This window comes from Thunnus albacares, chromosome 15 (assembly GCF_914725855.1).
Source record: "Thunnus albacares chromosome 15, fThuAlb1.1, whole genome shotgun sequence".
NCBI lineage: Eukaryota > Metazoa > Chordata > Actinopteri > Scombriformes > Scombridae > Thunnus > Thunnus albacares.
Genome location: NC_058120.1, coordinates 25,357,563 through 25,372,805, shown reverse-complemented (window position 1 = coordinate 25,372,805; position 15,243 = coordinate 25,357,563). Strand labels below are relative to the sequence as shown.

The window sequence follows — 15,243 nt, the reverse complement described above, 5'->3', positions numbered from 1 at the left end:
TCCTGCAGAGCTAAAAGGCCGGTTGGATCCTTGTGCTGCTCTGATTGAAGGCTTCCTGTTTTTAAGCTCTTAATAAGGAACTGAGAAGAAATTTAACTTCAGGTGTCCCAGTTTGGACGCTTTCCTGCAAATAAGAAAGAAACTAGATTTTTTTTTTTTTTTTTTGCCATTTCCTTCTGGCTGATATTCCTAAAATTCACCTGCAACTGCTACATTTGTGCAAGTGACTTTTAAAGGTGCATGGACAGCATTGTTGCCTTACAAACATGACGTTGTGTAAACATGACTGTATATGGACTTACAGATAACTCTTTCATCGGACAGTTTTTATGACTGTCATCTTGCATCATCGGCCAGCGTTACACGGACCCACATGAGGAAATAAATACTAATGACTGACAGCAGGTGCAGCGCTTTACTGCACTTTATGTGTTTCTATTCTCTGGTGTCCAAAAGAGCCTAAAAAGAAATAATCCATTATGAGCATGAGATTATGAGTTGCAACACTGCAACTGGATCATAAAAGAGTCACTAAAACAAAATCAGAATTTCACACAGATGTAACTTTTATTTATTGCAGTTTTGGAAACTTTTTGATTATTTTTACTTTTTTGTTTCCAACTTACCTGTAAGACTTATTTCACTTATTTTCTTATTCCATTATTTGGCTTGTTTGGCTTTTTCTTTTCTTATTGATGGATGTGATTTTAAATTGTGGTTTGTTTTATTGTGTGGACTCCAGGAAGAATAGGGGCCACTTTGTGCAAGATAAAAGGGATCCAAATAAAGAATATGTGATAAATAATGACAGACTGGTAGAAACAGGCTTGTATAGTAATATCACAGGGAACGTGGTTGAGTTAGTTGTTGCTGCACCAGAGTTCAACTGGCGGCTTTCACAACAGCCTAAACAAACCAAATCAGAGTCTGTTTGAACTGCACCAAAACAGGTCAGTTATGAAACCACTGAAGTTTCCAAATTTCCAAAAGACTCTCCCAAATGGTTCATGTTGACAACACCAGACTTGCATTATACTTTAGATAGGGATAACACTAAAAAGCTAACATATGATTAACATAAACCAACATTGTTGAGCTTGCCGGCCATGTTAAGAAGGCACAGTTGTTATCTTAACATTTGTAAAATCACTAGTAACACGATGGCCACACAGGAAGAGGTATTCTATCGTGTTTCATTGAGCTAAAACAGGAAAATGAAATATTTGTGCCACTGAATTGTAGGAAAAAGAAGGAAAACGAATATTATGAATCTCTCATATTGATATATCACCCAGCTCCACATCAGTGTTTTATCATCTTGCAGTCATCAGATCAACTATTTAAACCGTGATAAGCATTCACAGAAAAAAGTACCTTTATATCCATCACTGTGAAAACTGAAGCACTTCACTTGGTTAACTGATTAAGTTAATAAAAGTTGATTTTCTATCTACATTTAAGCAGAGGTGCCTTGTTTGCCCTTGAGTGTCTCATTGTGAGCCATCTCATTGACAAACTAATTTACTCCAGAGGGACGTTTCATTAACTAACCCGTCCGTCTTTGACTCTCTGTATCAGCTGAAGGGCTACAAGGTGAAGGTTTCTGTCTCCATAATAAGCTGAGAGATATGTGTGTTGTATGTACAGTCTATTGATTATCTTCTACCTTGAACTGTGTGTGTTTTCTATTCATTGTGTACCGTGTTACCAAAAAAAAAAAACATGTTAATTTATTGGAATTCAAATCAATACAGGCAATTAGTATCTGATATGTGTGCAGTGAAACTGTGGATTAAGCTGGTTTCAACCTTCATGAGCTTTTTTTGTATTAATTCATTCATGTGTCATTGAATTGCAAACCACTGGCCAAACAGAATATTGATAGTGATTCTGGAAAATCCCAGATTATGTTAAAAGATAATGCTTTTATTGATTATTCCTACAATATTTATATACTGCACTCTGTAAATAAATCTACTACAAACAGGCAAAGTATTATCTGGAGAAATTTGCTACATATTGCAAAAAAAACTGCTAATAACAATGACTAAGACTTCTTCAAACTAGCATAAAAATAGATGACTAAAAAATGTATGTTACCATAAACTGGTTAAAAAAAACTTCATATAAGCAATTAAACTTCAAAAATTCAATGTGTCTTTTAATTCAATCAAGTATTTCTTCCTAGCAGGACAATCTGTAGCAAGAAAGGTCTGAAAACCTTGAAATCTTTAAACTCGATGGGGAGGAGCTTCACCTCATTGCTGTACAGCATGCAGATGTTTTCACATTACATTACTAATATAGTTTTGTTGACGCTTTAACCCAGATATCCTTACAGTAGCATTACACTTCACAAGAAATGAAACTTATCCTTTGCAGCTTTTACTGCACTCTGCACCACCTGGCAGCTCCTCAAGTACAACATTGCCACTGATTATAGTCAATGATTTGCTGACTCATGCCGTACAGCCTGGGTATAAAGTGCTTTTTATCTAATCTGTCTTTATTTGTGTGTCTGTGTTTATGACTTATCATCCACTTTTTCTTCTGAAACGTAAGCAGCACCCTTAGGTTTCGATTCCAGCAGCAATAAATAGGCTGCAGTCAGTCACTGCTGTTTGATAGATGCAGAGCTGAAGAAATGGCCCCGACGCTGGTGAGTCTCCTGCTGCTCAGTTCATCTGTCGCTGACGATTTAATGTGGGTTGGTGTTTTTAAACTTGAGCTCATACATATTTGTGACTGTTACTTTGACAACCTTTTACTTTATATTCCTTGCAGATTTGATGTGTAAAGATTTCATGGATTGCAGACTCTTTATAGAAGTAATATAGTAGAATATAGACAACAAACAGAATCAAGTGATGATACCACAAATAGAACATTTTAAAGGGGAACTCTGTTTAAAGGGGAGTGCTGCTGCATATGTGGAAAAAGTTGCATATATATCTTTTGTGGCTGCAGAGGGAGCTGCACGAAATCTGATTAATTACCTAAAGTGACATCACTTGAGTCAGTGCCAGTTGGAGCTGAAGACTACAAGTTTGAAAAATGAAAAAAATCGAGGGTTGTGATAGAAGGAAGTGAGTTAGCCCGCTCCTCATCTCTGCTGGAGGCTAGCAGCTCGAGGCTACATTAGCTGCTAATAGCTTGACACAGCCTGATCTGTAGAAGTTGAGTTGCATTGTGGGTAATGTAGGAACTAGGAAAAAGAATGTACGACATCTCTGATAACGCTGTGTCGACTTTGATCCTTTTTTTTAATTGTGAGTCTGACAGTGTGATAGTATTGCAATGCTAAGGCTGCTGTGTAATACAGAACTCCACATGTCGGGACTGTGTCAGTGCACCTACCTGCAGCGTTCCTCTGCCCTGCTTGTTTTATGATTCACGTCCTGATAGATTTATTGTTTGAGTATGACGTCGAGCAGGACCAACAGTCGATTGTGTAAAGTGGAGATAAATAAATGTCATTATTAACAGTTAATTTTCACCATTAGACAGATTATTATTTTTGCCCTAGTCAGCTTTACTGTCTATTTATACTGATGACCATCAAGTTCTTATTTTTATTGTCTCTTTTTTTTACTGTTCTAGTTTGACAATCCTGCAAAGCCAGGCGACCTGATCGAAATTGACCGTGGGACATTCAAGCACTGGGCTGTCTACATCGGAGGAAATGAAGTTGTTCATTTAATGCCTCTAAGTAAGTGAACTTTTGTATTTACAACATTTGAACTTGAACTGCCATCTTTAACTTTCTGTCTGCCACTTATGTTCATTTTTGTTTTGTTTTTTTGTTGATTATATTTTTTTATTTTGGGGGAGTCTTTTGGAGAGCAGGTGATGGTTAGAAATCATCACACAAAAGAAAAACCTCACACTGCTACTTGCACCTGCTCCTGTACCAACTTTTTTTTAGAGCCAGTTCAAAATATAAATTCACGACTATATTGTCTCTCATTTCCACACAGATGCAGATAACAATTCAGAATCTTTCGGTACCCTGATGAGGTTCCTGGACAGCGGCGTAGCAGAGGTGAAACGTCAGAAGATATGGGAATTGGTCGGCTCCGACAGTTACGATGTCAACAACCTCCTGGATGATGAGTACGAGGCTCGTGAGCGCCACGTCATCGTGAGGGAGGCGTGTAGGATGGTGGGTCGACAGATGCCCTACTGTCTGTTCACTGACAACTGTGAACATTTCGTCACAAACTTACGATACGGCAAGCCAGAGTCTCGTCAGGTAGGTATCCATTTCCAGGTGTATATTTATATTCTTGGGTATGATTTACAGTTTTTATTAAAAAACTCCTTATTTATCATACACTGGCTCTTGATGCAGCCCCTCAGTTCAGCTTCTGTCTGAAACAGGCCGTTTTAGTTCCTGTCTCTTTAAGACCCGCCTCACAATGAGCCCACTCTGTTCTGATTGGCCAGTTTCCAGAAGTTCTCCCTCAGCAGACTGCAGGTCCCTCAGGAGGCTACGTTATCAAACAGTAGCAGGATTTCACTACTTTTTCTAGTTCTTTACTTGACATGGAAACTTCTCAAATACATCCATTTATGTTGAAGTCCAAACAAAGCACAAAAACCAGGATATGTACGACAAACAGTAGCATTGCAATAAATTTGCAATAATATATTTGCTCAAAAATCATTTTTCTTAAAGTTATAATCCTAAACATTTCAGTCCTGATGAATTCAGTGACACCTGTGGTCACTGCTGGCAATGCCAAGTGCTTTTTTTTTACCAATATAAGTCGAGTTCTTCTAAACTTTTAAATTATTTTCTGTTAAAAACTCATTCAGCCGTGCCCACTAATCATAACGAAACCTCACAGATATAGTTGTAACATGTTTTATGGATGTTTCAGTGGGAAAATCCCTTTATCAAAGTGATACACAGCCTGTTGTTTTCCTGCACCTGCACTGGATGAGTTGATCATATAAGCATCTTATTCATTGTAACAACACACAGATCTAACACCATCTATAACAGTTGATAAGAAGCACACGTGGCGCTGAATAAATTGTGATTGCCTGTATTTCAAACAATGATTAACCTGATTTGCAAAGTTTCAAAAAGGCTTGTTTAATCAACCCACTTAGCACATCTGTCACCTTCACTGTGTTGTATTTCTATACATAATTATCCAAAATGCAAAAACAGCCATTTTACAGCCTTGCTGCTGAATCAGAGGATGTAATATTGACAATAGCTGGATTTCTTTGTCAGCTTTTTAACTGTATGTAAATAAGTTCTTTATTGGGTTTTGTTTTGCTGCTGTATGTGCATTTTAACAATCTGTGGTTGCAGCAGTTGAATATCAGTCAAACACGTCTCCCTTAAAGCAATGGATCAATATTTTGAAGAAATACTCTTATTTGCTTTCTCGTAAATATAAGAAAATCCAATAATAAATAAATTCCAATACCAAATGAACTATGGTTATATAGGTTACTGTTACACAACTAAAGCACCAAACAAGATTATGGTTACAGTTAACAGAAAGGTGAAAATGAATTGCAGTTTTATGACACGAAGTCATGCGCTGCACACATCCTTCCTTTTTGCCTCATTACATGAAGTGCAAACTACTTCCTGCATTGGCACAGAACTATTGGATGTAAATCTTGAGGTGCAACATTGTCTAATATGGAAGTAATTCCTTGAGATACTTTCTGTCATGATAAATAAAAATAATAATAATAATTCTACCTTTAAGGTGCTGTGACGTTAAATTTGAGGTATGATTGGCTACATAAATTGCATAAATCCATCTCCATTCGGAGGTCTTGCAGATTTTATGTGAATAAAACCAAAATTAAGAACCTGTTAAATGTTTTCAGAGACACACCGTCGACTGGTTTGTCTGTTGCAGGTTAAAACAGCAGCTGTGATTGCTGGCGTCGCTACAGCCGGTGTAGCCATAGCGGCGCTGGGAGCTGTTCTTTTTTCCTCCTTGCTCAAAGATGACGACAAAAAAAGAAGACATCATAAGTGACAGCGATGAGGCGGGAAGATCTTTGTTCGTTGATGCCGTTGTTTTAATCAGTTGAAATGTTATTCTTTGTTTTTCAAGATATAATATGATTCAACTGTAATAAGACAATGTGATGAATTTTCTTAAATCAAGTGACGAGAGGAGGAATCCTTATTTTATCATAAAGCTGTAAATAAAGCAGCATTTTGTTTGTTTATAAGAGCCATTTATCACATTTTTGCCTCTTGTTTACTGTATAAATTTGGAGGTTTTTGTGATTAATCCTTTATTGTATATTTACTGTGTATATTTGTGTAAAAAATGAATGAAAACCATCCTGAGAAACACTTTGATTTTAATTATTTTTATTGCAGAACCGAATATTTTTACTTTTACTCTTTTCTTTGGAGAACTGCATGTACATTGCATCTGTACTTAGCAAGATTTACAAATACTTGATATGCATACCGATCTTGAAAAAGAAAAATTGATCAGAACATCCCAACACTCCAGTATTATAGTAGTCCAGCTCCTATAAGGTATTACATTAGAGTACTACAACTCTGTGACAGCAGCATGTTTGTTTACATTTGTATTTATATGTGAAAGATTTAAATGAACACCAACATTTCATGCATCAGCATGAGAGTTCACACACATTAACTGCATATAAAATTTCAGTTCCGTTCTTCTCGGATCGTGATTGACGGAGAGGCGCTGCGTACAAAAGATGGTGAAAAGGCGAACAGAACACTGGGTTATGTTTTTCTTACGGCCTAGTTATGAGCTTAAAGGGTGTTTATCCCCCATCATGTCTGTGCCAGCATTGTGCTGCATTACAATCTTCCACTGTTCACATGTGGGACCCCCACTACACCCCCCCCGCCCCCCCCACCCCCCCACCACTCCACAGCCGAGGCAGGTGGGACAGAGTGGATTCACACAGGACCATGTGATCTACATGCTGTGTGTGTGTGTTAGTTTAACTATATATTTGTGAGGACCAACTTGAGTTTTAGATCTTGAGACATTTTTGAGGAAAGTGTTTAGTGGAGAGCGGGGACATTTTAGAAAACTGAGTATACAGTATTTTTGTGAAGTGAGGACATTTTAGGAAATTGAGAGTGTCTTTGGGAAGTGTCATGCCAAACATCTGGCACATGCATCTTCTAGTAATACATATACAAAACCATGTGGGGAAAAAAAAAGATTCCTGTGAACTGTTCACAAGAAAAGAGGCTGTTATATAACTACAGTTTATTCCGATAAAAGGCTCTTTTTCTTCTTCTCTACACAAGAAACTGGCTCATGTTTTTATGTTTCATATGTGAGCAGCCAACTCAGTCTTTTGTGTCATCCCGTCTTACAAAATCAATACCTGTTTTTTTTTATCTTGCTAAACAAATTGTTGCACAGTCGGCAGTAAAAAGGACAATAGGAAACAAAATGGAACTCGTTTTCTATAACATTCAGACAGCACACTGAACAAATCCGCTTTTATTCTTCAAGATTAACATACCGTCTAGTTTCAAAAGGAAATAGTAAAATACCAGCTCTCAGCTGGGAAAATAGAGATCTTTGCTTCTTAGAAAGATTATATACAACATAATTCTCAGTGCTACATAAATTTTTTATCATCCTAAATATTCGCAGTTTTGGTTTTGTCCAAAATCATCAGCTGGCTGCTCTTTACTGAGCAAACACAGATTCTCTGAACAACCAAATGTTGAGCTTTTCCTTATTAAAAACATTATATAACATTTTATATTAATAAAAATGGACTTGATTTAGGTTTAGGTTAAGGCATGTAACTGTGATAGTTCATGTTAAGGGGAAGGAAATGTATTATATCAATGACAGTCCTCATAAGTATAGAAGCAAGAAAATTTATGAATGTGTGCACACATGGACAGCTGATTTAATTTTGGCCATGGAAGTGCATGCCTGCGTGTGTGTGTGTGTGTGTGTGTGTGTGTGTGTGTGTGTGTGTGTGTGTGTGTGTGTGTGTGTGTGTATGTACTGACAGCTGAGTGAAGGATCACTGTAACAAACCTCCCCAAACCCACCTCCTCTCACCCCAAACACACACACACTCACTATGAGGTCCCACCACCCCACCACCCCCCTGAGCTGGGAAGAATCAGCCAGGCCTGCCCTGCAAAAAATTAAATGTTCATCTGTCAACTAATATTGTCCAATTTAACTTTTGGATTCTCATTTTCTCAAAGACAAAACAATACACCGTTCAATCAGCGGTATGATTTATTTGCAGCATAAAGCGATTGTCAGGAATGTTGAACAAGCTGACGAGTGGAGTAATCTTTCCGAGACTGATTTCAAGACTAGAATGTAAAAAAAAAGGGGAAATTAATGTACTTTCCAAACATGAATTCCTCAAGCACAGAAGTTTGTACTTGGAGTGCCCGTACTGCCAATACATTTTTTTTAAATGACAGAAACTACAGTAGTAGTCTTGCAAAGCCAACCAACCAAATTTAGCTTCTTTTCACTGTGATCTAACAAGGTTAAGTAGGCATTTGCTTGAGACATGTGTCATGTGATTTATATGTGACTGAGCCTTTTTCAACAGCTGACTGGAGATGTTGTAAATATTTCAGCAAAATTGAATTTAAAAATTTTAAATACCCCTCATGGAATCTTGTTTAATGTTGAAAGTACAATTTGATCCGCCACATTCGGAGGTTTAAAGCTGCAACAAGTCCATTTATCACCTGCAGTAAAGCGCTCTCCATAGTTTGTCAATCCTCCACCTGTTGGGCTCATAAGATATTGTTTTCCCGACTAAAATCTTGCAGCAAAAACTAAGCTTTCCAGACTGGTTTTGCAATTTTAATCACTAAGAACACATGAAAATATATCGATGTATGGCAATTTGTCTGAATATGTCTCAGTTTTAAAGACTTACTGTAAGACAAGAAATAAAACCAGATGATGGATGTTTTTTGTAGTGTAGAAACAGGCCTCAGGGCCCGGGGCCAGGCCAGTAAAGCTGCTAGCAGGTGGGGGCAGCTGGGCTCGCCTGGTCCCTCAAATCAGCACAGCACCCCACATTGTTCTTGAGGCCTGAGAGCTCCATGAAATCCAGGGTGGGCTGCAGAGGCTCGGGCCGTGGGACCGGCTCCAGAAATATTAAAACCTCATACTCTCCACGTTTTGGGAGTTTGAGAGGATGGCTTATCGCAGCTAATCATTAGGCTCAGAATCAGCTCAGAAATAATCACCATACATAACAAATGTGCAGCGATGTCACTTGGTGGCATTGGTGGAGAGACGTGCTGACAATACATGGGGTTACACAATGAATAGTGAAACAACAGGACCTCAAATGCTTAAAGTTGATTAGATGTTAACATTTATTTTTATCAGCAACTTTAGGAATTGTAATAATTAACAAGTATTTTTGATATTCATGTTCACTTGGATTCTTAAAGCTTCTATAATTGATATTTTTCATAATAACAATGTATCAAATGACAGTGTGTAATGACTCTGCAGCTCCCCTCAGCTTTACATAGCTTTATAGCTCATTTCAGCTCATTGTTTAGCTTCTACTTTACTGTTTTGGTTCACTCTCACCGCTCTCATTGCGTTGTTTTCAGCCACAGCAGGCAGCTGTTTTCAGAGAAAAAGCTCTAAAAACCTACAGTACACTACCTGCTCAGCACCAAACAGCAAACAGACACAGTTAGCGACTAGCTGGTGAACATAGTTGAGCATTTAGCAGGTAAAGAGCCAGATATTTCCTTCATAATGATGAACTAACTCATGTTAATGTTTGCCTGTCTCTTAAATGCTTCAGACTTCTGTTTCTTGGATTCGACCAGCATGCTCTGCATTACAGTGTGTCATCTTTAAAGATTCTTCTTGACCTTTTGCCCTAAAGACTTGAAGTGAGTGAAGGTGGTCTCTTCCGGTGCTCCAGCTCCATCTTATCATGTGGCGATAGGTTTCTTTGCACTACACCTGTCACGTATGACATCTATTTCCTCGGATTCTCTGTTGACGATATCTTTCTGCTGATATCAAAACGACTGCTTCCTTCACTTTTTGTACAACTAAGCACAGCAGCATGAATGCCAATGAGGGACAGACTGTCTAGTGTAGTGAAGCTATTATCCCCATTTGTATGATCATCATGTATGCGTCGCCTCTTTCTATGACAGCAGGCTTTTCATCCCACCTTTTGTCTACAGATGTGTACAAAATACGTGTTTTGTGAGCTAGTTTGTTTCAAGTATCCCCCCGGCTTAAAGTCCAGTGAAGCTCCTTGTGGGCACGATGACATTTAAAACAACAAATGTCAAAAGTTTTTTTGTGAATTATGATTCATTTCTACTGTAATTTCTTTTTAATAGACCTGTGAAATAGTTTGTTCACCTTGACATTTTGGGCAGTCACTCTACCACCTTCCTCAATAGCAGAAAGGACAAGAAATATAAGCTCAGGGAATATGTGGTTTAAGGAGGATATAGAAATTTGAAAAGTATCCCAGTGGACATAAATCTGGGCCTCATAGAGACTATCCCTTACCTGAGATACTGCCCTAAAAACGCTGCCAGGCAACACTGAAGTTACTTTCCTGCCATTTCCTGTCAGACAGGTATACAGTATGACCTCAGTGAGCAAATTATTTATGATATTGATTATTACTTTTTCTTTAAGGTTGAAATGTCTTCCCTCGATTAATAGTAAGATAAACGATTTGATATGCTTTACCATGGAGCTCCCTGGACTATAGAACGGCTAATGCGTTTTGCAGTTAAGTCACAGTTACGAAACAGGACTCGCTATTGTGAGTTTCTATTGTGAACTAAGACTTGAAGGCAGCGCTGGGCCAACATGAATTACTACAGCCAGTAAAAGACCAGAGCTGCCTGTGATAAAAGCAGTGTGACAGACAGCCCTGGAAGCCAAAAACCAACTACTTTTGGTGTCTGTGTCACTTCAGGATATATGGTTTCCCCCTCCACGGCCTGTCACCGCTAACTTCTCACGTTCAAGTTCCCAGAGGCAGACGGAGGGGCCAGGAGCTCTGCTTAACCCCCAAACTTCTTCCATTTGGTACAAAGATGTCATTGAGCCTTGTCTTTGCACCTGCTCAAGTCGTGAAGGAGGAGATGGCAGACGCTCTTCCTGTGTGTCTGGGGGTTGGGACAACCGTCCGCCACCTCCCCTGCTGCAAAACAAGCCCAACAAACGGTGTTAAAAGATTTTTTTTTTTGAAAAGGCAAACTGCTGCTGTGCCAGATAAGTCAACAAATGAGGGCCAGTGAAACTTTGTTCGTCGTGTGAGGGGCTTTTTGTGAGAGAGGTTGTGTAGAGGGATGGGGTGGGGGGGTGTAACTAGGACCACATAAAGAGGAGAGCCAGGAGGACGCGGTTTGGAGATGACGGGTTGGACCCTAAATGTAAGGTTTTCTGGGTGCTGATGCCCGTTCAGGTGGCAGCGGTTGAAGCAGCCACATCACCATCTCCGACCCCCCCCCCCCGCCTTCTCCCTTCAGACTCACAATGAGGAAACTGTTTCAGCGGGACGAGGGCTCTGCCTCCGAGGCCGCTGACAGAGAGAGATTAGAATAACAATGGCCCGGGTTAATGATGTTTGTGCCGTTAAAGACACAAAGTCGTTACTAAAAAAGCCATTAGGCCTCGAAGTCAAAGAGAATGAAAAGAGTTTTTCTTTTAAAGCTGATTACTTGCAGCGAACTCTAAACAGAAGAGTGATCAACACACAAAACACCAGCGGCTCAATGTCCCATTTTATGGCGGGTTGTCAGTATTTTTCATGCCGCTATAACTACTTTTTAGCGTATGAGATAGTGGCTTGTTTCATGAATTAGCTGCAGTTCCTTTCAGGCTTTTCACACGACTTCTTCACTCAGTTAGACTCATCATGTCGAGGCAGCAGGCGGAGCCGAGTCGGAGCTGGCAGAAGGGGGCAAAAAAAAGCCAAAGGAGGGAGAGAAAAAAAAAAAAGAAAAGAAAGCTTTGAAGAAGACTGAGCTCGCAAAGCTGTATTTTAAAGTTGGATGGCACATCAGAGGCATGAGCAGCTCCAGTTCTGCCTTTTTAAGGGATATATACGCTCATACTGCAGCATCCAAAAAGAGCATTCTCTTTAAAGCCAGGCAGAGTGAGACCAAACATTCGCCGCCATGCTCCGAGGCCTAATTATCCTTTGGATCACAAACAGAGAGCCGGTTCCAGAGGAGCAGAGACGAGCAAGGATGGCGATATCTGAGGATAATTAAATGTGACATGATTTCAGCCATTATTTACATTCACATTATAGGCTGACACTATCATTTAGAGCGACTTAGTTCAATAAGTTTCACTTCCTTTGCTTCCTGTGTCCTTGAAGTTTCGTGTTTAATAGAGATGTGATAGAAGAACAGAAAGCTGGACTGAAAGAGGCCTAATCATGGAATGCAGTTATCCTTTTGAATCATGTTCTGGGTTTCAAAGTTGGTTTAACACTTAAATCCAAACAGATTGCAGCAGGAGAATAAACTTCATTCCCTTGAACACCAACATAACAGGCAGCCAATAGCATAGAGGTCAAAACTACTACAACAGATGCAATATTTGTGGATACTTATAATAGATTTAGTGAAAATACTCAGAAAAAGCTGTCAAATGTTTAAAAAAAGAAGAAAAAAAAGTGAGAGAATTTAATATGCTCAATATGTGCGCGAACGCAGGCACTAAATGGCATGAAGAACACAGAAAATGTTTGGATCTGGATAGCTACAGCTACTCTGGATTGCAACACATTTCAAGCTTGGCGCTCTTCCTCAGGCAGCATCAGGCGCCCGCTTGGGAACCTTTTTTTTTTTCCCCCCACTGTTTTCCTGTGGATACTTAAAATAGATGTCATTAATTGGAAAAAAAAAAAAAAAAAAGAAAAGAAACTGTAAGCCTGACAGTGTTGAAACAGCCAACTCCACATCTTCTCCATTCAGTCGCTGCTCTGACCCACATGTGTCACATCACAGAGCTGGATTTATATTTCTGTGTTAAGGAGTTACTGTAAAGGCAGGCTAGGTAGGTAGGCTCTGAAGTTACAGGGTAATAGACATCGTATCCAGTGTGCAGGCTTCCTCAAAAATATAACAGCGATTTGACAGCTACGGAGACACCGCATCGAGACCGCAAGAACTGTGAATGGCTGCTTGTGTTTTCTTCTAAAAAAAATGTACCGATGCCAGTGAAGAAACCCTCTTCTCGCCGTGGCCCCTGCATGACAGAACACAAATACAGCAATTCCCTGGCAATAGTCTCCTATGCAGTAATGAAACAAGGCAACCCATTCCACCCTCGCTTGTCCCACAAAGTACCACAAAATAGTGTGCCAGCTTCAAATATTACTTTTTTTTTTTTTCATTTTGTGCTGAAATCTCACAATCAGAGCAACAACAGAGCACAACAAGTACAGCGCTGGAATAAACCTGAACTCCTCAGTGGAGTATAAGCAATCAGTAGTGAGCGGCGCAAGGGTCAAACCAAACAATAGATGCACTAAATATTCTCCTTCAAATGGTTATGTTTGAAATCCCATGTCTCTAACGTTACAATAAATCAACATCTCAAGTAAATAAGATGATTGGAGGAGGGGTCAGCGCTGCAGAATCCAGACAATAGAAGGAACAAACAGTGGGGTTGTGGGTAAGGAAACACGAGCCAGTAAGCGAAAGGAGGTTTGCGATAGAATATATGCAAAAAGACAAAGAGAAATTAGGATGCCTATTTCTGAAAATGATGAAGTGTGACATGTGCTCAGCCCTCATCTAAACGCTCACAGCCTCCCTCCCACACAAGCTTGGAGAGGTGACTGAGAAGAGAGGAACTGAGGAAATGCCTGTGGCCAAGCCTCTTATTTTTCCATGGCAGCGTTATAAACATATAGAGCAATAACATCTCTTGTATGTACCCTCTCTGCCCAAAGAACTGTGGCTGGCCTCTCAAAAGCAGCACTATGTTATTACCGCCTGCTATGAATGCCTTCTATGTGCATATATGTGCAAGGAATGTATGCTCTTATCTGTCTTGTGCTTTGCTCACATGTACGTCTGTGTATGTATATATATATATATGTGTGTGTGTGTGTGTTTGCTCGTAAGAAGCATGCAACATATAATAAGTGCAAATGTTTATTTCCAAAGCCTTCCTGTGTAAATGATCCAGCTCAGCCAAACACAGGTAGATTCACAGAGCCTGACGCGTGGGTGTAAACATGTCACTGAAATAGACCGGAGGTAAATGTGGAGATTGTGCGTCGGCTGAATGGGCCCGACTGTCTCCCGAAACAGGAATAAATAGGTCTTTGCATCCACAGATTTGCTGCTCCGCCACCCCACTAACCAGTAGTGGTAAAGCAGTAAAGCTTGACAAGTTTACCTGTACATATGAGGATTTTTTATTGATTACATACAGTTTAACCATTCAGAGATGGAAAATCCACCATTCAATATTTGTATAATATCAAGGTAAGGTTCCCAAGAGTGTTGTTGTTAAGCTTCTACATTTAGCCTCCACCATTTAAAAATACAGTAAGATATTTGCAATTTGTGCTATTATTCATGTTATTAAACTAAATGTTACTTTTTTACATCATGTGATTTTCATTTATAGGACATAAAAGACAATTTTAAAGACTTTTAACCTCCAACAAGCTTCTGCTCCTATATGACAAAATAGTATCAGTGTATTCTTAACATACTATATGTGGTATGTAAATAATTCAGTCTAATACAACAACTCTGCAATAAATCCTACCATCATCCAGTATTTAGTCATTGATATAAAAAGGTTGAACAGCTCTCACCATAACAGAATATAATTCCACAAACTACAGCCTCCAAAGTAATCAAAAAGTTGAATCAATAACTTTCTTTAACAATTTCAACAAAAACTGAACATTAAAACCTTCTTGAAGTTAATATTCATTGACAGGCTGTTATATTAGACTGGCTGCAAAACATATTTTTCTTTGGGAACAAAAAGTTAAACTAGAAGTTGACCTGAAATGAGACATTGGCGGAAACAATTTGGCTAAGTTTAAGGAAATACATGATGATTCATGATTAAATGAAAACATTGTTGATGAGTGTTGGTTAGAAGACAAGAAAACACTTTTAAACATAACAATTTTTAAAAAGATAACACAGAAGAGAAAACATCACAACTACTTTGTGCTTTGTTACTGATGCAACAACAGGTCATTTCAAGT

General features: G+C 39.0%; 1 protein-coding gene across 1 annotated transcript; it reads left to right on the top strand.

The window, feature by feature from the left end:
- Window positions 1-2,574: 2,574 nt before the first annotated feature.
- Window positions 2,575-6,332, top strand: LOC122998539 (phospholipase A and acyltransferase 4-like). Its single transcript, XM_044375470.1, has 4 exons — window positions 2,575-2,659; window positions 3,601-3,709; window positions 3,978-4,252; window positions 5,892-6,332. Exons 1-4 carry the CDS (start codon window positions 2,645-2,647, stop codon window positions 6,012-6,014), a joined length of 522 nt encoding a protein of 173 aa, XP_044231405.1. The 5' UTR covers window positions 2,575-2,644; the 3' UTR covers window positions 6,015-6,332.
- Window positions 6,333-15,243: the final 8,911 nt, after the last annotated feature.

Bases quoted from the DNA above. Each gene is read 5' to 3' on its own strand.
- LOC122998539 (XM_044375470.1), top strand. The intron at 3,710-3,977 runs GTAAGTGAACTT...ATTTCCACACAG, and splicing joins TGTTCATTTAATGCCTCTAA to ATGCAGATAACAATTCAGAA. The intron at 4,253-5,891 runs GTAGGTATCCAT...TGTCTGTTGCAG, and splicing joins GCAAGCCAGAGTCTCGTCAG to GTTAAAACAGCAGCTGTGAT.